The sequence below is a fragment of the Pocillopora damicornis genome, chromosome 10 (assembly GCF_964200805.1).
Source record: "Pocillopora damicornis chromosome 10, jaPocDami1.2, whole genome shotgun sequence".
NCBI classification, from domain to species: domain Eukaryota; kingdom Metazoa; phylum Cnidaria; class Anthozoa; order Scleractinia; family Pocilloporidae; genus Pocillopora; species Pocillopora damicornis.
In genome coordinates this window covers 3,919,564-3,943,547 of record NC_142679.1, presented here as the reverse complement: position 1 = coordinate 3,943,547, position 23,984 = coordinate 3,919,564, and the positions used below count along the sequence as shown (strand labels likewise).

At 41.1% G+C, this 23,984-nt stretch overlaps 1 protein-coding gene across 2 annotated transcripts; it reads right to left on the bottom strand.

The window, feature by feature from the left end:
* Positions 1-182: 182 nt before the first annotated feature.
* On the bottom strand, positions 183-23,245 carry LOC113681747 (uncharacterized). 2 transcript variants are annotated; one of them, XM_089185820.1, is made up of 30 exons: positions 21,913-23,245; positions 20,316-20,613; positions 19,506-19,656; positions 17,162-18,525; positions 16,187-16,525; positions 15,978-16,093; positions 15,210-15,315; positions 14,615-14,850; positions 14,173-14,386; positions 13,494-13,636; positions 12,781-12,933; positions 11,951-12,007; positions 10,435-11,495; positions 9,698-9,882; positions 9,543-9,612; positions 8,804-9,176; positions 8,252-8,554; positions 7,731-7,894; positions 6,889-7,350; positions 6,212-6,379; positions 5,964-6,120; positions 5,711-5,830; positions 5,204-5,323; positions 4,296-4,411; positions 3,846-3,978; positions 3,551-3,636; positions 2,992-3,103; positions 2,736-2,854; positions 1,758-1,873; positions 183-1,024 (listed from the first exon to the last, which is right to left on the bottom strand). In XM_089185820.1, the coding sequence occupies exons 1-30, from the start codon at positions 23,221-23,223 to the stop codon at positions 864-866; spliced, it is 8,514 nt and encodes a 2,837-aa protein (XP_089041946.1). In that variant the 5' UTR covers positions 23,224-23,245; the 3' UTR covers positions 183-863. The 2 variants fall into 2 exon arrangements, with proteins under 2 accessions (XP_089041946.1, XP_027054666.2); XM_027198865.2 differs by having other exon boundaries at positions 12,793-12,933.
* Positions 23,246-23,984: the final 739 nt, after the last annotated feature.

Below are 23,984 nucleotides of genomic sequence, written 5' to 3'. Positions count from 1 at the left end.
ACCTCAGCCTTTTCGGGAGGTTCTGTTCTCAGCAAACCACATTGCCACATCGTTCAAGCCAATTTTCTCAAATAATTCCACTTTGGGTTATCGTAAACGTATTTCTGAAGAAGATGGAAGACCAACATTGAAAATTAAACGAGCGCCCTTTGAGGTTTTATACTCATGGAAATACACTCAACTGCAAGTAAGCATTCGTGCTTTATTTATTTATTACTAAACCTACTCACTATGTTTTCACATTTGTAACAATCAGTTATTTAACCATCTAATTTTCTTCATACAGGAAATAAGAGCGTTTCACCAGCAGCGTCCTAAAAACTTATACTGGAGGCCTTTTTTCAAGAAAAACACGTTGTATCAACCTAAAATACGCGAGGCGACCTAACGCTGTTCTTGCGGCCACTAATTGAAAAAAGCTGCCATTTTATCTTAAATAAAAATGTGTCCATTTCATCGACCATTTATTTTTACGTTGTTGTGAAGTCAAACAACGCTAAAAAACGAATCGAAACATGTCACCTTAAAGCTATCATCAATCTCGGAAACAATACGTACGATACTTTAACTAAATACTCAGCTAATCTCTAATTCCTGACAGAAACAGAAGCGCAACTAAAAACGGTTCCAAAACTTTAGTCATTTGATAATCGGAGATTAAATTGAAAGGTACGTAAAAGTCACGCAGCAGTCTAATGAAGAGGGTGCTTTCCCTGTAGTGTTTGGTGTGCACGAGCAAGGCTCGTCACAAAGTGACGAATCGTACTTTACAAGACAAAGTTCCAGTATACCGGTGATAAAATAAACGGTAATCAGTAATCAATGAAAAGAAGCATTAAGAGTTGAGCCATCTTGACAATTATTTAACCCAAGCCATAACCCTGACACTGGATGGCTTGGAGGAGTTTTCTCTTCAAGATTTTCTTCGAAGGGTACAACGGTATGCTCATCCGCTGACCACAAGTAGTTGCCATGGGTAACGCCTTGGTGTTTCCACTGATGACATCCACAGTGATGTTAAGGTCTGAAAATACGAAAATTGTCTCTTCAGGGACACCATTTCCATATCACGCTATAGTATTAAACAAGTGAGCCTCCACTTTTTATGGCCACATCTAAACAGTCTTGAAATAAAAATCCTTAACAACGTTCTTTTTAATCGTAGCCTCAACTTGGGAAATATCATAAGTGAGAACAATCGGGTTAACCCTTTAACCCCTAAGGATGACTGGCATCTAAATTCTCCTTACAATATCACTCCTGAATGAAGCATTAAGGTCATGGGAATAAGGGAAATGATCAACAACTGAAGAAGCTCTTGATTGTTTAACAAATTCTCCTTTTCAGAACCTTAAAAAATGGATAGTGAAAGTATGGAGAATATGCATACTGATGTTAGGGTGTAAAGGGTTAAGAAGGACTGGCCCATCATAATGCGCTCCTGGTTTAAGATACTGCTAAATAACACTGGATAGCTTGATTAAAAAGGAATGACACGACTGTCTGGGATCATTTTCCTGTGATCGGATTGGAAAAAAGAATTGGGAAGCCGGTCCAAGGCTGCCTCATTTTGAATTACAAATTAAATTTACATCGGTCAATTTCAACCTGAATTCATCTGGAAAACACTTTTTCGAGAAGATCTTCTTCTCCCCGTCTTCTTCAATGGATAGAACGCATTTTTCTGTCTAAATATAGCGACCTAAACTTAGATAAGACAAGAAAAATTCCCATCACTGAAAGAGAGAACACCATACCTTGTTCCGGGTCTCTTCTGTCGGACAGAGCTGGGAGAACCGCGCTCCCTGTGCAGAAGTAAAGCAGTTGCTGTCGTTGAAGAGGAGTCATTTTTTGGACAATGGACCAGAACCACCTTAATAGGGTGCAAAGATCGTCATCAATATTTAAATTCTCGTTACCTTATGGGTGAAATTTGTTCACTGCAGGCTGGGGGAATTGGTTTCTGGTCAAGACCCTACATTCGATCAGATGAGATAAGATCCGAGAGGTCTTCCACAGTCTCTTCAGCAATGTGGAGAACAAAGGAGCTAGTCCATAATTAGACCACTTTTCATAAATATCGTGGATTCTATGAAAGCTCCAGGTGGACATGGGGCTTATTAGAGAGGGGACTACTCAGAGTGGAGGGGGGGGGGCTTTTCAGAAGAAGGGAGCGTATTAGAGGGGATGACTTATCTTGTCAAATGAAGGCGCTTCAGAGGGGTGGGGCCAATCCTGTCAAATGGAGGACTCTTCTGAGGGAGGGGTTTATCAAAGGGAACGTATCGTGAGGGATATCAGATGGGGGCTTATCAGAGGGGCTTAGCAAAGACGGGCTTATCATAGAAGGCTTATTAAGGGAGAGATATTAGTATAAGGTTTATCAGATGGGTATATACTGAGGGGGTCATCATAGAGGGTATGAAAAGGGGCTTATCAAAGGGAACTCATCAAAAGGGGAACTCATCATAGGGGAAATCATCCAAGGGATGCTTTCGCATCTTGTAGGAGCGCTTACGGGTAAAAAAGTTTCCTCCTACAACTCAAGATGATCACGTCACCACTCTTTGCAATTTGTACATGGTCAAGAAAACAAGTGGTGAGAATTGGAAAAAAAATGAAAAAAACTAAGAGATCTTGTCTTGAAATAAAAAATTCTCAAGACTAAGCTAGCGGTTATGTAGGACGGCCACTAAGTAGAATAAGGAATCAGCTGTTGGTCTAATGTTACCTACCGTTTAAATCTGTCGAGGATATCGGTGGAACAGCCATTGCTGTTACTGAACGTCATCACAGAGCGAAGACGGTTGATGTCGACATCTGTCGTTCCTCCTGACAGTAAGAGCTGAAAATCCTACAAAGGAAAGGAGAAAAAAAGAACTACGAGTGTGAATCTGGGCGGGAAAAATTAGAGGGTAGAATCTAAGTTTCACCTCACGCAGCAAACAAGACAGTATTAAATGACTGCTGGTCACATAACTGGTGGTTTACCTCTGGTGTAAGAGATGTTAGGAGTTCAGAAGGAATGACGTCATTCAGTCCGCTCCTCATGGCTCGTAATTCGTTTTCTACGCAGCCGATCATCACCTTGCTAGCATAAAGTCTAAACAAAGAAACGACGGTCAAATTATCAACAATAATAAAAATGATAATATTCGTAATCATAAAAATAGAACATTAGGAGCTTTTCGCTTTCACAAGAATCCTGCATTGGGAAATCTTGATTCAAGGTCCTTTGATATTTTCAAATCATTGCACGCCCAAAAACAACCTGATCCTCTCACGTAAATCAAATTCTAACAACAACACTGAGAGTAACATATATACTTGTTGGTAGAACTGGTTGTGAAAGGACTTTCGAACTTCTTTCTAACTAGGACCCCCCCCCCCCCCATCCCCCTGCCCACACTTGAATCAAAATTACTATTGTCACAGTAGCATCGTCTAAACTTTCTATTAAAGCATGTCACCACATTAGAGTGACATCGATGCGTCAACCAATTCAGAGAAACATGTATGTCCCGTTCTGACAGTAAGTTTACCACATTACCTGACGTATTTGAAGATATTGTCAGGCGTCACGGGAATCTGCGAACCTCCAGGTACGAGTTCTTCTGTTGTGCCGCCCACTGAAGTCTGTAAGCGCAAAATAATAACAGAGCTGTTTTCTTATCTATCGACGACATAGCTGTCTGTAGAAATAGATATACACTCTATGCTTCTAGAACAACGGTCGGTAACATCACCATGCGATGACGGGGGCGAGTTCGTCGGGATGGGGGCAAACTTACAAAGGGGCGAAACTTCTAGCTACCGTAACACCAATGTACTATTTAAGCTCATACCTCAAAATGGCAGCAGTATGTGGCCTGAAAGCGTTCTGAGGTCATCAGTGGGTGAGTTGTATCTAGAATCATACGACTGAGTCCCTCAAACAGGTCAGCATTGAAAAACGCCAGGTCCTCCCAAGTTACATCTCTAAATAACAAAGCAAAAAACAACAACAATATGAAAAAAATATTTTAATCTGTTCGATTGTTGCTGCAACTGGTGTTGGAAGTCTCTGTCAGCGGTTGGGAACTTCTAACCTTTTTTACGAACGCAGTCCCAATATTAAAGTAGTCCTAACATCAAAGCAGGCATAAAAACTGATGATTTCACATTTCGACATATCAACGCAGACTTTCATCAGGTTTAACAGACTCACCAGGCTGTCAATTTTGTAATTTTTGGTAAGCTTGAAGCGCCCCTCAATGATAAAGTTACATTATTTAAGTTCTTTCCAACAACGGTACCTTTCTAGTAGAAATTTAACCACGTGGCGGCTAAAGTTCAGTGGTACGGTGTTACTGAACCAAAGACTCAAACCAATGAATCGGCCAATGGCAGTGAACATCTTCAGGCGACGATTCTGAAACAAATAAAAGCGAGATAAATTCACAAGTTACCGACGTTCTGTGTCGAAGCGGGTTACTCTTAGTCTCCCACGCTCCTCAGGAGTACATGAAGAATAAAAGAGTTGCGTAGCAAACCTAGCAAAAAGGTTTAAAATTTGACAAAGTCCTTAAATTTTATGGGTTTTCGTATAGGTTGGAGTTTGTAAAAATATCACAATGGCCAATGAGGACTCAAAGCGTGAAAATAAAGAGATAAAAAGACAGCCTTAAGCACGAGCAAACGCCAGTCACCAAGTTACGATTGATTTTAGTTCTGCATTAAATCACAGAGGCTAAACTGTAAAATGGTACGAGTTTTCTCAGTAGTCCAAGCACAAAGCAAGACCAACGCAATTCCAAGTAATGTTGAAACTCGATTAATATTGCTCGATTCGGCAGGCTTGACCAAAAACAAACGAGGACGTAGCTTTGTACCTCAACTCACTTCTTCAACCTTGTTCCCAGAAAACGAAGAGATAGGAGACTTGAAAAGAGGTTAATCACGTCTCGTGTTTCTTTGCGCGCGCCTAGCGGCTGTGCCATCTACTTAACAAAACTTCAGCTATGCGAAGTGCATTTTTTGCAGACACATGGCTCAATCAAGGAATACTGAACTACCGTGATAAAATTAACCTAGAACAGGATTGTCGTCCAAAACGAGTGCTGCATGAAGCACGTACATGTACGTCTTGAATTGGGCTGAAAACGTGCAGCCAAACATGTATCAGAATTCAAAGAAATCTCATTTTAACATTCCAGATAATTACCTTGATATTGTTTTCCTCTGGGGAGTTGTCAGAATACGCAAACGGTTTAGGAGCATAGAACCCACTTTGCTCCGGCAGTTTCCCTGGCTCATGAAGTAAAGTCGTGGTTTCAACTGGAAGCTAGAAAATGAGAAATGTGTTAAGCAAAGGAGACTTGTGTGCCTCAACGTTCGCAATCCATCGTTTTAACGTAATCTGTTCTCAGCTTAACTATAGCGACTTTAGACTTAACTACAGCGACGAGTACGACAAATACATGGAACCAATGGGCGCGCACGATCGTACATTTGGCGGGAAGAAAGACAAATGACTCCAAAATCATGGAACGAGTTTTAGCAAAAATGGCATTCTGGAAAAACAAGATTTCAACGCGTAAGCGATCTCTTAATCACGAAAGATCCGCCAATTTCATGCGATTGACTGTCGAAACGTCGAAATCCACATCGGAAGAGACTACATTGTAAGACAAACGAAGAATAAGAACAACGTTTTTTCCGACATAGTTACCTTTTCGTCCGTTTTTAGGGCATTCGCCATGGCAGCAAAGAATCCCCGGTTCACACCCGGCCCAGAGCCCTCCTCTCCCTCGAACTTGACTCGAAGGTTGCTATAGTGAAATGTGGACATCTACAGAAGGAAAAAACAAGGAGATTTTAGTACTGCATCTAAGAGTGCCTTGAATCACAAACTTGCTGCCCTAAATAATCTTTAACGATTAATTACGGGAAAACAACAAGGGGCAAATAGCGATAATAATTACCTCGCCGAGTATTCTAAGGGTATTCTCCTGTATCTTCTGTCTTTTGACTGCCAGAGTCAGAGTGGTGCTGACTCTCGCACCTAGTCCTCCATACGATCCAAGCTGCTGCGATTCGCTTGTGATAGATTCACGGAGATAAGAAGCAGCTCGGCGGAACCTGGGCAACAAAAGCATAGTGGAGTTAGTTTATTCAATGATCGAAAAGATGAGTTCATGTTTTAGAGGAAAAGCCATAAGCGCATACGGACCTTGCTAATCTTCCCGCCACACCAGCGCGTGCCGCCAAGAAACTTTCTCGTTCAGCCCCAGGCCCATCTGCCAGAAACAGGCGGGAAAACAAATCCACAGAGATCTTCCATCTGCCTATCACATGATCAGGTGACCAATTTGTCACTAGGGGAGAGGGGTAGGTGTGCCTGCCGAAATATAAACAACAAATCAGAATCACTTAAGGCTTGTTTTTCCCTTAGAAGTTCAGGGAAGTGGTTTTAGTTTTATATTTGGTTGGTTGCGAAAAAGGCACGAGATTTCTGGGCAAATCACTATGCTAAGTGTAGAAAAATCAATGTAGTCCAGGATCTTTTCTTATCAATTAAAATATAATCGTAATGGCAAAGAGTTCTATATGTTTCGACGAGAACATGGAAAACTAGGTCTGGTAAAGAAAGTCGAGACTTACATGTACCTAAAACTAAACTAACCGAAAGAAAAACATTGAAGCGTTAAACTCGTTAACGAAGTCCCACACGAACGGAAAGTAACGCTCCTGTTCTGGTAAGAGCCTCAGTCACTAAAGAAAACCAAACTAAACAAGTTCAACACCAAAAGACAGTTAACTTTTTAAAAACCTATTTTACGCGATTGACTCGAAGCCAGTGTTTCTATCTCGCGTGGAACGTGGACAATTAATGCAAACAGTACTTACGATCCCATCGCACTAAACGTTGTCGGTAGTCCGCTTTCCTCGTCACTTTCCTTTTGCGCTAGATTTGGGTCTTCAGACTTCTGACGGGCCATGGTCACATTATGAGTGAAAACTTCCCAAGATGCTTTGGGTACCTTGGGAAATTTCTGTTGAATTGTATCTTGAAGACTGGTCAGAAACTTCTCTCTGTCACCCTGTATAACGTCCATACCAAAGAACTTTATAATAGCTTCTCGTTCATGGCTGTGACGCCGCCACCGCTTTGATTCTGTGGTAGGTGAGGGCTTAGTTTCCGGGCTTGAAGATCCATCTTCGGGCTGTGAAGGCTGAGAGAAACTGGGGCAAGAGTCGTCTCCATCGGTGCTTGTTGTGGAAATTCTTCGGTTGAGGGTTGAAGCCAGTCGAGGCCAGTGCGTCATGGAGTAAATGAATGCGTCCAGAACATACACAGCGTGCTCATAACTAAGAAATTAAGTAAGATGATATTTATCAAGTAGACATCCACGGGACCCTCAAGAAAGGTTTACTAAATAACACAACAAGCCCCGACCGTTGGAAGGGCGGATAACACTTTCCACGGATGAATCTCTAGCAGATGGATAGCGCAGTACGTTTTCTTAACACCTATCTGCTGGTTAGCTATTTATCCACTGCGTAGCTTGATGCGCCCTTAGAACAACTAGGCCAAGAAGAATTTTTCTTTAATCCCAACCCCCCAGTAAAACTTACCATATAAAACTTACAATAACACTCACCAAAGCAATAAATCTTGCCAAAGCAATAAAACTTACCAAAGCAGTAAAATTTAACAAAGCAGTAAAACTTAAAGCGATAAAACTTACCAAAGCATATCCACAACAGGGAGTGAGTCCTTGTGTTCATTATTATGAGCCCTCAACAGGAACATCAAATATTCCTCAGGAGAGGCCCCTGGTATGGTCGACAAAGATCTTCCCAACATGGCCAGCTCAGTGTCTTCAGGCCGCTGTAGTGACGCTAGATATCGCTGGAGAAAAAAACAATATGCAAATATCTTACAGAAGAAAGCAAATGTGATACGCCAAGACAGGAATAGGACTCATTAATATTATTGCCCTAAATTTGAAATAAGCTTCCAAGGCGCTGATCCGAGGATCACCCACTAATTTCTTCTTACATTAATATTGTTGAACCATTCATCAAGATCACGAGAATAAAGAAAATGATCGCCAACTTAGGAAGCTTTGATCTTTAAACAAATCCTCCTTGTCAGTACCAAAGGAAATGAGTAGAGAAGTGTATAGAGAAAGTGGACATCGATGTTAGGGTATAAATGGTCAAGAGAATGTAACGTAAGATTGTTAGTTGTAACGTAAAGACCAACCTTGGTATCAAAATTTTTTCCCATCCGCAACTGACCCTCGACCACGTCAAGCACTCCAGCCAGCCACAGCCATGACTTCTCGAGAACGGACATAACATGGTCCTGAACGGACTGACGTTCCTCCTGGGTCGTAGTGAGAGAGGGCAGCATGGCACTACCCTCCTGAGTGGGGTGGGTGTCTTTAGTGAGAGTTGTCATGAGGTCCAAAGTCTCCTTTACCAGCCGCGAGAACATGCGAGTCAAGTAACAATTTCCAGTGTGGACGCTCGGAGGTGAAACGACGGGGGTCGCCCATTGTGGAATCTGAAAAGTAACAGTGGGATACCTCGAGCATGTTACTTGCGAAAGTTCCCTCGGAAAGGAGGAAACTTGGGAAAAACCAACAAAGAGAACAACAACCAGAGGAAAAAATTAACAAACAAAAACGACCACAACAGACATAATTGTACTCCAAAAATATCTTCAGAAACAGTAGATTCTCGATCATTTTGACGGTTTTAAGGCCATTTACGGTACAAGGACCATTTTTAGCTTTCATCATTTGAGACTCACGTGAATATGTCCGGGCAAGTTGTTTCCCTCATTCAAACTGGCAACGCGACCATCCAAGGCCCAAGCATAGGGGTGGTCATGGGTTATTCCTGTCGTCAAGGAAACAGACCGCTGATCTCGCTCGTCTAGTTCCATGTCGCTATCACCGTCGCCACTTAAAGCTCCAACGTGATCAGTTTCGTCAGCAGAGTCACTGTCACTGTCGACTAGGGAACTCTTTTTGCCATGCAGCCTGGAAACCTCATAGGAAGGGGCCCTGAAGGGGCTTGGAGCGCGCTTCTTGTTAGCGATCCCGGAAGGTCCTTCAGAGATGTTTGCTAGTCTGATACCGCGGCACACTGAGGAATTTTCTGTCACATTGGTTTGCGAAATCCTAATGTAGAACACATATTAAGTCACACACGCGCAGAAAAATTCTGAGGGAAACCAACGCGGGTATAGACTGCAGGAGCATCTAATGAAAAAGAGCCCCATTCAAAATGCACTTGGCTTAGTGAGCCCTGTTTCTAATTAGCCCCCTCCCCCCTCCCCCCCCTCCCCCCACTTAAAACGTCCTCATCCTACTCTTCAATAAACGACTGGGTCTAGAAGAACAGACAAATAGTGACACCCCCCAACCCACCCCCTTCTTGGAAGTTTCGAGAGAGTTTATTTTGAATACATTATTCATACGTTTTACTGAAAAGATATCTAGAAAATTCCGGACAGAGTTGGATTTACAGAATTGAATTAAACATACCTCTGAGCTGTCCTAAGTGGTGGATCCTGTGGTCTGGTGCTTGAATCATAAGGACCACCCACTCGGATTCCTACAATTTATAAATCAAAGCTTTCTTAAAAACTTCTTTAGATTTTACATTACAGACTTATCGCATTCTCTCAGTAATGCTTTACCTGGTCTAAATCGGAACCTCCCTCCTGGAAATCCTCCATTGGGGTTAGGAACATTGTTACTCACAGACGAACCAGTAGAACGAGCTTGGGGTTTAGCCACACCCTCGCGAACTGGAAGGACGGAGGCCTCAGCAGCCTGAGTCAGCTCGTGAACAGCTAGCCATGAAAACGAGCGAAGGATCATTCTACAATCATAACAGAATATGACGTTATCGATAACAAGACAAGTCGATGGTGAGAATACAGTGCAACAGGACTGCAAAAATAACTAACGTTTTGGTCACTTAACCCTTTAACTTCCATAAGTGACCAAAACAGAATTTTTCCTTACAATATCAATACACTCCCTAGCAGGCAAGCTACGAGAATAAAGAACGATATCAATTAGTGGATTATTAGTTGATCCAATACCAATTTCTCCAAGCTGACATAATAAGAACTGTAAGGGACAGCAAAGGGAAGGACTAATGAGATCTTGGGAGTTAAAGGTTAACTATACAGAGGACGACGTCCAAACACTTACAATCACTTACACACACAGAACCTCTCGTAGTAGATAGGCACGTAACAAGTTGCAAAAGGAGTGTCCTTGTTTAGTTAGTGATAAAAGAAGAATCATCCAAGTCGTATTTTTAAATGCATTGAAAGAACTGTACTGAGGTGAAGAATCGAAAAACCAAAGCAATTCCAGAATACTTTCGACGACATTCTGTTGAAGATTGCTCTTCATTCCTTACCTGACTTTCCTCTTAAATTCTAAATTGTCCCCCTGACTGCTTCTGGTACTGGGCGTTGAAGGACTGGACCCAAGGCGAGTCCGGAGGTCGACGTAAGACAAGCCAGAGCGACTGAGATGAACAGCCAATTGACGAATAACAGACCTCAAGAACTTCATCCCCACCATAATGGCGACATCCGCAGGGCTTAGATCGCCTTGCAATTGGGCAATTCGATAAACAGCATCTAGCGTCATGTTTTGGGAATGCTTATTCATCTCATCGACAATCATCTCCACAAGAGTCATCAAAACGGCTTCATCAGAGTGAGAGAGCAACTCAAAGACAAACAAATCCAGGATGCAAGAATCTACCGGGTTACATCGAGATGGACCTTTTGGAGGTGAGTCGTCGGAACCACAAGCCTCCTTCGTCATGTGCACATCTGAGTTCCCTGATGAAGCGCCAAAAGGGCAGTAACCCAGTATCGTTGACACCACGGAGGGCCAGCTTTGTATGAGTTGTATCAAAACTGGTAGACTGTCACCAGGGAGATCATCAGGAACAACTGCTGTATTGGGAGGAAATCCTATCAAGTCAATACTCCCTGCTGTATTTTCGCTTGCTACATCCATTGGTGTTTCGTTTCCACCTGATGTCGACTCGTTACCAGGAAGCTTCTCCATATCCTTCTCGTCACCTGTCTGAGAAGTCTGCTGTTGCTGCCGCGGTTGTTCAGGCAGCTGACATCGCCTCTCCAAAGCCTGCAGTGTGTCCACGATGCTTCGGAAGCTGCTCGAGATATCATCGAGCTGTGCCAGAAGGTTAGTTTCCAGCATAGTGGTATCTGAAACGCCTGTGATATTGATTTCCGTCATTATTTCGTCTTCCTGTGGAGAGCGAGAGACTTCTTGCTGGGGTCTCTGTTCTCGCTTCACAGGGAACGCTGCGTCTTGCCCAAGCAAGATGCTGCCGTATTTAGAGAGACGCTGCTTTTGATTTGCACTCAGTTTGACCCAGCGGGAATTGTTCACCAGGAAAGCCAGGGCTGTCTCGCCCTCTCTGTTTGTGGCTGTGGCAATCTGAAACATTGTAAGTGACGTTATAATGTAGTATGATGAGCCAAGAATACAAATCAGTGAAAACGCACTTCTCGACTAAAAGCAGCCAAGGGGAGCAGGTAAGTAAGCGCAATACAAATAGTAACCTACAGAGAACCGTCAGTTCTCAGAACTTACGCGTTGTGGAACGTTATGTGATAAGTACGGAGAATTAAAAATTCCGATCTTAGAAAAAGGAAGAGTTCCATGAAAATACACCTTGTCTTGCCGGCAAGGATATGTATCTCACAAGAAGTAGAAGTAAACGTCACAAGATGAAGAAGATTCACCGTACAGCCATGGTTTATTTCGATATCGTTTGCCAATCACCCCCTTGCTAAAAATATATCTCTTCCCAATCCTCCTCATGCTGATGGAACAAACCAGTCCCTACCCGCAAAAATCTTGAAAATTGACAAAATGCTACCACTACTAACCTCTGGATATGGCAAAAGACGGCAAACAAGCTGGCATATTAATTTATCTTCTTCTTCCTAAAGACAAAAATGGAAGAATTCAGGACCAGTAACAACCTCGGTAACGCCATCTCCTAAGTATAGCAAAGGGGTTTTAAATTACTCTTACATAAAGTAGGTTTTAATCTGAAGTTGGTATGCTTGAAACCATCTCGGATCACATTCGTTGAACATGTTACGCAAAGACGGTGCACACAATGGTGTAAAAAATGTTTCAATGTGTTAATTGTTTAATTCCAGTTATATGTAGTTAAACATTTCATTCACTACATACAGAACAAGATGAGGCACAACAATTAGGAGTTATTATGGGCGGGTTGTTGAAATTCAGTCTAACATGGGCTTCGATTTTAGACCATGAATGGGCCAAGTGATTCTTTTTCTTGACTGGGATGTTTAAGCAAAGCAGTGTTAGCCTTAAGTCATCTTGACACTGTTCACGCTCTAAAATCAACATTTACACAAAAAGATGATCTAGAGCACGGTTTTACTAAACAGCTGAAAGTTGATGTAACAACCAGCCGTTGAAATTCACATTTTAACTAGTCTTCGCAAAGCTGAATAACTTGAAGAGTAATAAACACAGGCAACAGGTTACATGAAGACTTGAGGCTTCGATAAAGAGGTAATTGATATTTATAATCATCATCATCATAAATATTATTATAACATTCTTGCCATGATTATTGTCATTATACTCAACCAATCATCATCAGAACTAAGATTATTACAACTATCATCAGGATGATGATGATTATTATTATTGTTATTTTCATCATTCTTATCAATACCATCGTTATTACCGTCTTGCTGAGCATGTCACCACTGGTAGTTGCCTGTGACTTTGGACTTATCTTGGGTACTCCGTCAACATTGGACACATTGTACACTCCCCCTCTGACGCCCACCTCCATCTCGTTCTTCTCTGACTCCTCGTTCTCTACCTGGAAATTAATCCGAAACTCAAATATTAGTTGCTTTAGTGAAATATCTTTGTGATAGTTTAGGTTACGATATGCAGGAAATAACCCTTTTTATTTCCCATCTCAGATACAAAACGTGCTGTGATTCGTTGATTCAGCAAATTGTACTCTGCTGCGAGTTCCATTGGAATTCAAATCTGCTTTTGTTGCCGAAAACTCTGTTTCTGCTTCGGACACACAAATTTTTTGTTATCTTTAAACTGTCGGTTATGACCGGTGCTGAAGACTAAGCGATGATTTCAAATTGACTCGTGTTGCTTTCGATGCGCGTCAGTCATTCAAGTCATTACACGTCACTGAAAATTGTTTCCTGCACCAGTCAGATGCGCTGAAGACATCTAATGAAGACCTCTTTCTAAATGAGTTCGCGGTCTGTACTTTTTGATTTAAAGATCCTCGTTGATTCCTTAACTGACAGTGCAGAACTCGACCTCGAGGCCACCTGGTCAAGAAGAGATTTTGAATGTAAGGTAGAGCTAAGCTGGACGGAGTGATTTTCTTACATATTGTCAACAACAAACCTCAGTGAGTTTGACATGCAGAACATGTTGCACCAAGCTGGCAAGTCCACCTTCGGGTGCGGTCATCTCACTGGACACCATGTGATGATCCATCTCCACCAGAGCTTGTCTCAGTTCTTTAGGATCAGAAAATGTCACCACTCCTAATAAAACAAAAATTAACCAGGTGTTAAAAAAAGGCGCAACCGAAACATAGTTCTAGGCATCAGCGAGGGCTAGGAATTTGTGTTCAAATAATTGCTGCAGAAATATTGTTCAGTGGTCGAGGGGAAACGACAGGTATGAAAGAGAATGAAACCTTAAAAAAAGCATCACCTCCTAAGTTAATTTCAACTCAACCCAACTAATCTCCCCGGAATAATGTGAAATGTAATTAGCACGATAATTAAGGGTTCCCTTGGAGGACGAATTGAGGCTGTAGGAGTTGTCATCGACAGAAACATACTTCGTATTGACCTGCACGCGACTCTAGCCACATCACTCCGCTGACCTAAGACGTCGGTTATGCAGGTTATCTGAAAATATCTCTCTTCACACACAGCAGTTCTTGATGTTGCTGCTTCGTTCTCTTTTTCCAATCCGTCGTGAATAAAAAACCCACGAGTAATATCCCAGAAGCACCTATTCAATGTCTTTTTCGGTGAGCATCTGGCCGATCACCGCATAAATAATCCCTCACCTGTTAAAGACTCCCGTCGACTGCTGACCACGGGAATCCGCGCTCCTCCATCGACATATCGCCTTGACCACGGATGTCCATTCCCACCAGACGTGGGTGGTGTTAGTAAGTTACCTCTCTTCACCTCAGAGGGCTTCTTCTTATGCGTCTTCTTCGCTTTTTTGGCTTGCAGTTTTTCAATTACCTTCTGCTTTGGGGTCTTCGTGCGATACAACTACAAAGAATACACAAGACTTAAAGTCCTGACAAGAACTGATCAGAAACTCTTCGGGAACTCATCGGGGGTCTGTCTTTTCTTCTCCTTTTTCGGGGGGCGGGGAGAGGAGGGAGGAAACTTTATTTTTATTTTTCTCCCGACCAGCGGATGATACTAGTACCTTCTCGTCACCTTTCTTCTTGAAAATGTATTAAAATTCTCATCAGGAGCGGCAATTAATTTTACCTTCCTTCCCTCCATGTCTATAGGTGGTATGGTGGCTCTGTAAGCTGACGGATATCTGCTTTGAAACAACTTCAACAGAATCCTTGGCGTGTAACTGGAAGGCAGGTTAGTCACAGTCAAGCTGTTTCCCAGTCCACTGGGGGGAAGATTCTCAGTGCAGGCGACGGCGAGAGCATGAAGAGGCGTCATGCCGTTGAATGCTGCTGGGAATATCATTTCCTTCAAGGAGCAGTTGTCTACGGAATGCGAAAAATGTCACAAGTACAATAACATCATCTTTAATACTGTAAAACCTCTATTTTAAAAAAGCCCTCTCAGAGATTTCAATGACTTTTTCCATAGGCGGCTGCAGATGATGTAACAGGCGGCTGTGCCCGGAAAAGGGGCTGTAAGGCGAAATCTAAACACGAACCTGCTCACAGACTAAACAGACGACGATAAGAGGCCTTATAGGCGGCATTTACCGGCTCGTGTCGAAACCTTTACCTCTATGATATACATCAGCCATTTATACTTCGGGTAGAGATAGGCAATATGAAAAGTATCTCTCGCCCAAGAACACAACATCACCCTTGTCAGAGTCACTTCTACCTACCTTTGTCTTTCTCCACAAAATCCAGAATGTACATAGCAGCCTTAAAGTTGTGGCACTGGATAGCTGTCATGAAAGGAGTATTCCCACAGGCATCTCGTTCTTTCAACTGAAATACAAAAACCAAAGTTTCTCTAACATGCAGTATGGCAGGATGATTGACTACAGCGTTAATGCGCGCAAGCTCAAGGATTCGCTCACGCGTTTCCACCGACGGTGATTGTTATAGTACGAACAGGAAACATTCAATCTGCTATCCACTGTTGACAGGGAATAAATAACCATTTTGAAAGGTGTGGTTAATTCATGATCAAAACTAACCAGAAATTGACGGCCCCAGATTTACTTGTAGTCAAAATATACAATTTCCATGCGTACTCCCCATTTATCATTCAACAAAATACTTGAATGTACAAAATGATTTTAGGAAAAAAACTTGAAATTATCGAAAATTATGAAAATGAACAGGTCGCAGTTCGATCGAGTGCCGTGAAGACAAATTCAAAATAACCGCAATGCTCAGTCAGAGCAAAGAAAAATATCATTAGGAGCCAATGAGAACTTGAAGAAAAGAAAAATAGGCAACTTGCCCAAAAGCGCGGGAAAACGCAGTGACAGGTCGCGATTGGTTTCATTTTTTAATCTGATTGGTTGAGAGGGTGGCAGGACTTTCATAGACAAATCAGAGAACGAAGTTAAGCAGAACCAATGCAATGTTGGATTACTTTTGCCGTTCAGTTGAAAGTTGTTGGAAAAGAGAAATGGCCTTACCATGGGCACAAATTCTTTGGCAAATAGAGAATCATTCAGCAACATGTGCAATCCTCTCACATCTACTGACAGTTCACTACTGCTCTTGGAACCTACATTAATAGGCACAGTTACCTCTGAAAAACAAACAAAAGTTACAACTTTAATAAAACGTAACAAACACAAGTTCGTTATTTCTTTTAAAAGGTCAAGTTTAGCTATGCACGTACCCTTACTGTTGTTCTTTATAACACTCTGGATTCCATCTCGGTCTTCAACAAATGTTGGATTGCTACAACAAATGTGCAACACATTTTGATTGGAAGTGGAATGCTGATGAAGCAGCTGTAAAACTCTCTTGCTGACTACAACAGTTTGTCCCACTGGCTCTCCGTGAACTTCACCGTGAGCGTCAGTGATGACAACCTTTTTGGACCCCTTTACAACGCTTTTATTTCCTTTTCCGATGTCTTTACTGCTGTTCAGCTGTTTGAGGAAGTCCAGTGCTTCTTGGATTCGATCCACCACGCCAGATTGCACAGCTGGTATAAGGTGTTGCTCTTGGAATGCTGTGAGAAAAATGGAAAATGGCGTTTAAGAACAAATTTTAGGACATACAGTAGGTGTGTCCTAATATAAGGAAGTATGGGTTCTTGACGAAGTTTTCTCATTCACGTTTTCTACTGTAGATATTGCCCTAGTGTTTGGTTTGGTTCTGTTTGTTTTTTGATGGAGCAAGATGAAATCCACAAAAACACGAAATATCCTCAAACATCGTGACCGAACAACCTTTTTTTTTAAATGGCGCGCGAAGAAATCCACAAAAACGTGGAAAACGAAAAACGTTAGTATCCCACTCGTCCACACAACCTTCGTCAACAAACGATTTATCAAAAGACCAAAAGACTGCGTCAAGGAATTCGAAAGTAAATTAATAAAATTTGCGATTTTTTTTTGGTAAACTGTCTTCAACACATGTTTTGCAAATTTTATGCTGTAAAAGCAATCAGAAACCTTGTTTCTTGAAAAGGAAAAGTTACCCAAAAACTACGGAGCTTCCGCTTCAACCGGAAACAATGATTCAATTCGTGGATATGACACTACCAAACATAATTTAAAGTTTGATATTTTCATTTACAATTAAAGTTGTCACAAGAGACAGTGTTTTAAAAGAAATCGTCCCCGAAAAACTAAATGAAACCAACCTATAAACGCTATCAACACTCTTTCAGGCGAAGAATTGCCTTCTGAACTGTGACCTAATCGCGTCCCAAGACCAAAACTCTGAACAGGAGGAATTTCACCAACATTCGGATTTGACAACTTGGTCCCAAACGGCCTTGGATATAGACAGCCGTTGACATCAGTCAGCAGAACAATGTCATAATCACTTGAAGAGTGAAGCAAAGGAAATTTCTGGTTGGTACTATGGAAGTTACAAGGAAGAAGTCTGTTTAATGTGGATGATTCGATGTTTGGCTTCATCTGAAGCGAATGTGAAGTGTCGCTTTCATCATCATCATCGTTTTCGTCACTACTTCTCCTTCTCTTCAGCCCAATGGTCGGCTTTGAAGAAGTGTCCGAAGGCACCAAAGATACTGGCGCAAGGGCTCCTTCCTGGCTTTGGATGGCCTCAGCTTCCACTGTGCAAGAACCATCATCAATACTCGAGGGTACATTAACATCTCCACTACACGTGTACACCTTACTACTGTCCACAACTTGTTCCATGGCTGGTCCCATAAAGAACGTTTTCTTATCTGAGAGACGCTGCACAACGAGAGAGATCCCTGTCGATGTGGCTGTCATGGCCACTGGTTTAAAACCAGAGAGAACATCTTTGCCTCCCGATCGGGGCGAGCTGCTGACAACACACTTTGGCGTATGTTGAATACAACCTCTATATAACGAACTTTTTGGTAATGGTTGAGTTAATGCGCTTCCCTCGGCACTCTCACTTGGTACAGGCTCCAGTTCGGATACTTTGAAGACGCGTAGTGACGATTCTGATGGTGACATCACGTTTGCAACCTTCACAATAACATGAGGGCCATCGATTGCCGCAACAGTTCCCAACAGTTTGTTTTCGCTTTCAAGAAAAATAACATCTTTGACCTCCCAGATTTCAAAGGCATTACTTGACACGTGTGAGAACTGCGCCTTCCTTCTTACACTCGTGTGAGGACTGGAGGATCTAGCAAAATCCTTTTGGCCGGAAATTAACTCTTCTTCAACAGCCTTCGCTCGAGAAGAATTCGCGGCTGGTATATCTGTGTCTGTTTGCACCGCCCCACTGTCCGCTTTGTCGCTAGACACACTTTTCTTGAAGAGTGGTTCAACCTTAATCTTTGTCACAACGGTGCTTGTTCCTTCTGGCGACTCATGACCAAGCAGACGCCCCACTATGGGTCCCCTGACCTCACAGCATTTGTAAACTAAAGCACCAGGGAACCCAGGAAAATGCTGACGAAGCTGAACTTTCTCATTGACACTAATATTGCTTGATTGAGTTGTTGCCTTGCTTAACTTCTGCCTGAAGTTTTGGCGTTCTTCTGCTGGTAACAATCCCCTAAGAGAGAAAGCAAGTAAAGTAAACAAGAGTGACTTGAATAAACAATTGAACACTGAACAAGGCTTCTTCACAAGTTTGCTTCAACGTTATTAACAGTCATAAAGTAAAAGTAAATATACACTAGTTTGATCGATACTAAGGTAAAATATTGTCTGAGAATAACCCTTAGAACAAGCGATAAGTAAAACAGAGGTCAAGATGAAGTGTAAAAAATGACACAGAATTTTACTGACACCCAGTCATCTTGTTTGGACAAGTTTGTTCAATAAAACAAAAAAAAAATTACATATACATATACATATATATATAAAATTACATATACATATACATATACATATATATATATGGCGGCTATATAGCCTTACCTCCATCCTAGCATCAGCACTGCACTGATGAGGCCCAGAAGGCCGAAACAGTACTGTCTGCAGTTAGTTATATATATATATATATATGAATGTATGTATATATATATATATATATATATATATATATATATATATATATATATATATATATATATATATATATATATATATATATATATGTATATAACTAACTGCAGACAGTACTGTTTCGGCCTTCTGGGCCTCATCAGTGCAGTGCTAATGCTAGGATGGAGGAAAGACTATATAGCCACCTCAAGTGATCTCACATATGTGGGATCATCTAAGCCATGCCAGAGTGCTCAAACTAGAAAAACTAGTGAGCATGCATAATGCATATATATATATATATATATATATATATCTGGTTGGGTCAACCAGACCCATGCTTCTCTCATTTTTTCACTCCTCCAAGTGTACTATGGCATCAATTGCTGTTTCACCCCATTTTACAAACTAAGTGCTTGAAATAGGTTAATGAATACAAGGCTCACCATACAACTGAACATGTGCAATCTGTACTCAATACTGTTCCCACAAGTTACATTGTTTATATCAAATGACATGCCTAAAGCAGTATGGCATCAAACTCACCACCAGAATATTTTACCAGACTGTGTCATCAAGCCTGAAAAGAATTCACTACAGCTGATAGAGACAATTTTTTCTCCCAGAAGTTCAGCAAATGTCCTTGCAGAATGAGAAAGCTCCTGCACTAGGGCAGGAGGATCTCCACAATTCGATTCTAAGAGGGACAAAAATCAAAAGTTTGGATTAGAGGTATATTGTGCATTTACTGTTAATTTAAATCTAGAGACATTTAGTTCATGTTTTCTTTATCAAGAAAAAGTGAGGCTACAGACAGGGAAGGGGCATCCTACAATACATGTTATTCAGGCCTTGGGATATGTCAACTCTGCTAGAACTTTTCTATGAGAGGTTCCTGAGAAAGACTGTTTTTGCCAACATCCAGACAAAGGATTTCTCCATCTGATGCTCTAAATAAAAGCTGTATAATGACACACTATGGGAATTTGCATTGCAGTTTTGTTGATGAAATCACAAGAGGCAAAAAGGGAAATGGTATTTCTTGAGTGAGAATTCACTATGGATCAATCCTTCAGTAGTCGTACATGTTGGTATATTCTAAAATTCTAGGTCTTTGAATTATCAGAGCCAAAATTATGCTTGTACACACATGTACCTCATAGTTTCACAGTTTTTCATTACTAAGAGTACTTCTTGAGTGAGAATTCACAATGGGTCAAAATGCAAAAAATGGGAACAGATTTAAATTTGTCTTTAACTGAGAATGACTTCATTGCCATCCACAAATTCAAGCCAATTCTACACATTTTGTCCTCCATTACTGTACATTGTGAATCACATTTACTGAACACACACCTCTAAGAAGCTTGTCGTAAAATGTACAAATCTTTCCACTTGAAGTCACTAGTGAACAACGCACATTTGATGCTGCCAGAAGACAAACTTTTTCACTGTCCAGCCCTAGAGCCTCTCCTAATGGGTGTGGTTTCGCCAAAGGAAAATAACTGGGTTCAAGTGAAGATGAAATCTCCATGGCAACATCACAAGCCACATCACTTTCATAGGGCCAGTGATAAAGGATTCCTGTTCCTTTCTCAACCAGAACAAATTCTGAATGCATTGCTGCTATGTGTGAGAAAGCAACTTCTTTCCCCTGATGAAAGAAAAAAAAAATACTTGCTAGAATTGTTTGAAAGCACAAACCAATTCAATCAACTTTTTGAGCAAGATGAAAATGCAAAGAAAAGCTGTTATAGGTAATAGAATCAACTAAAATTAAGTATTACTAGATGGATTATAATCATAAAACACAAAGTTTTTGACATCCCATCCAACCATTTCAATATTGAGTCCCTGTCCATAGTATGCTACTCCTGAGTTCATTTTGTTTGCTAAGATGGTTTTTCTACTTAATAAGTTTTTCTTCCAGCTCTTACAAACACACTTTGCTCTAAGCTTATACAATAATAAGAGGAAGCACTAATTATATCTCATCATCTATCTCATTAAACCAAAATGTGTAATTCTCTGCTGTTGGATATTGTTTGTGCCCCATTATGTGACAGTGTTCAGTATGCTTAATCAAGAAGCACAAAAATAATTTGTTACGAGGCACAAGTCAAAGTTTGTCAGTGAAGTATCAGATACATGTAACCTTCTTTAGAACCCTCCTAAAACAGATTCGATATATTTCCGCCAAGATTTACAACTGATGATGTAAAAAACTAGAAGTCCACAATAAAAAGAAAATAAAGCAGTTAGATCAATCACCATCCTAATCTTTCTTGAGAGAAAACAATGCAACGAGAACACTCATTGAACAGTTTTATAACGACTTTAAATTTAACAGCTTCATTTATGATGCTTTTAATTTCTTAATCTTTTTTCCTTCTTTAGGAAGCCACTGAAAAAAGTCAGACTCACTTCACAATTTGGGGGATAATCATATCTACAAAGTAAAACAGGATTTTCACTGAGTCATAAAGCAGGAGGAGAGTACTATCATTACTAGTCATAATCTCCTCATTTTCCCACTTTCAATTCCAATGGTACTGGCATTAGTAGAATTGTTTGACAATCGAGAGCTTCTTAAATAATGATGATCCTTTCCTTTATTATCATGCTCTTATTATTTGGGTGATACTGTAAGGAGATATTAGAAACCAGTCACTCTTCTAGTTCCAGGGTTAAATACATGTAATATGAAAGCAATCTGGGTTTTCAACATCTTAATAAACAACAGCAACAGCTATTGAAAACTTGAGCTTAAAAATTCTGTGCTGTGGCCAGAGAATTTTCCCATCTCTAATGCCTGAAAAATACCCAGCACAGATAAACTCAGAATTTAGAAAGATCAAACCAACAATTTTTCAAGCATTTTGTCATAACAGGGACAATTGTAAAACACCAAAAAACCCCTTAATGAAGTACAGGCGCATGCCGCTTCACTCACGTTTTCCACTTCCAGCCACTCCAGGTTGCCAATTTCAGGATAACAAAAATCTGGGTCATTGCTGTTAATGGTTTTACTATTGTCACCAGCAGCTCTCTCCTCTGTTCGTTGAAAATTAGTACTTGTGGGCCCTCTGGAAAACATATACGCACCTGCCAATTGCTCCTCAAGATGAGCACGCACAACATGAGCTTGGAGTGGTACAGAAGACCTACCAGACATCTGATTTCCACGGCTGATGTACGGTGGAAATTGTTGCACAGAACCAACTACTGGTATACCATATGGAGGCCAGGGTCTCACCACTCCAGGAAGATTTGCTGTATAGACTGTCCTGTGGAGGAGAGTGGGTGAAGAAACCAACCGACGAGAACTAGAACTTCTAGATGAAGTCTCTAACGAGGAATGATTTGCAGACAGATTTCCTGAAGAATTTTCTACCTCTTGATTACATTTGTCCTGCACATTTGGATTGGAAGTTCCAGCTGTTTCTTTGTCTTCTAATTTAGTATTACATGTAACTGAAGTTACTGAATTGCCCCCATCAGTACAACTTTCATCAGGATTTATGTTTTTATCAGAATTGGAAGATTGCTTTGATTCATCTGCGTTTGTTTCGTGACTGCTTGATTCACCGTCTCCTACAGGCGACGATCTCGTATTGCTTGATTGTTGTGGTTCTTCACTTTTTGTCTGAGTTTCTTGTTTAACCTGAGTTGTGACATAATTACTAGAACTTGTTCTTGCCGTCCATGGTCTCGCTACTCTTTGCCTTGTCCGATTACTAAGAAAAGCATTTCCTAAGCCATATCTATCGGAAGCTCGAAATGAAAATTGAGGTGAAGATGTCGCTCCTCCGTGCACTAGCGACCTGCTTGGTGAAGTCCTGTTGATCCTGATCTCTTCATTTAACTGATTTTGAAGTTGTTTCGCGTACACTTCGTCGCTTTTCACTTGAAATATTGGTTCCTCTGAATTGCCTTGTGAATTAATCGATGTCTGTGTGCCTTCGACACTTTTTGAAACACATTTAACCCTGCAAACACGACCATCATGAAAGAGAAATCCTATGAACGCCGGACCCACTGCAACTTGGACAATCTTACTCGTGCCAAAGTCTGGCAGAGTGACACAATTTTTGGCTTTTTCCAACTCGCTGTCACCGTCAGTTGATTCATCCAACACTTTCTTAATGTACTTGAATATTTCATCTTCAACGGTATCTTTGGATTTATCCTTACTTAAACGGACGAAAATGATGCGAGGAGACAAATTTGTCCACGCATGATTTTCGCTCTGACCATCCGCCATACTTTTCGGCGTATGAGAATACGAAACTAGTTCCAAGTTCCACGCGACTGCAAAAAATGCGCAAACCGTTGCGCGTGTAACGCACGCGTGATCATTCATGTGATGAACAGCGCGTTACGTGACGCGGTTTTCTCAGCTGATGGTAAACTCATTTGCATTAAAAAAAATCCTTTTGCCTTCGAGGATTGAATTCCAAATTTGTAATCCGGAATCATTTTGTATGTAGTTGTAGCATGTTTGTCGTGTTCGTTGGTCGTTGCTCAGTTTTTCGTACTGCGGAAGTTCACAGATCATATCATATATCATTCCACTGTCAGTTTCCGTGTTGGAAGAAACTGACTGAAATCAAAGAGAGCTGCTTCGTCTATATTGATTCATTGTATTTGAATGGTTGTGCTGTTCCAGTTCATCATTGCAGAGCCACTTTAACTTATTTTTTTTGAGATGGATGACAATTATTCTTTGTTTTAAAAAGGATAAAAGTTTATGTATGTACTTCCTCAACGGGTGATGAGTTGTCAAGTAATCCTTTCTATTCCTTGTGATCATCGGTCACTCAATCGTACTGCATTGTGACGTCATCTGTGATCTGTTACTGAACAGACCCACGGCAACATGAGAACTCAGTTTGTTAAATAGATTTTTACGCCTTCTTGCGACACCACCCTATCGGTTCACTAGAATGAACACATAAATGTTCCTCGTGCGCCTAGTCCGTCGCCGGGACAGGAATATAAAGTCTGATGTTTCAGCTCAAAGCA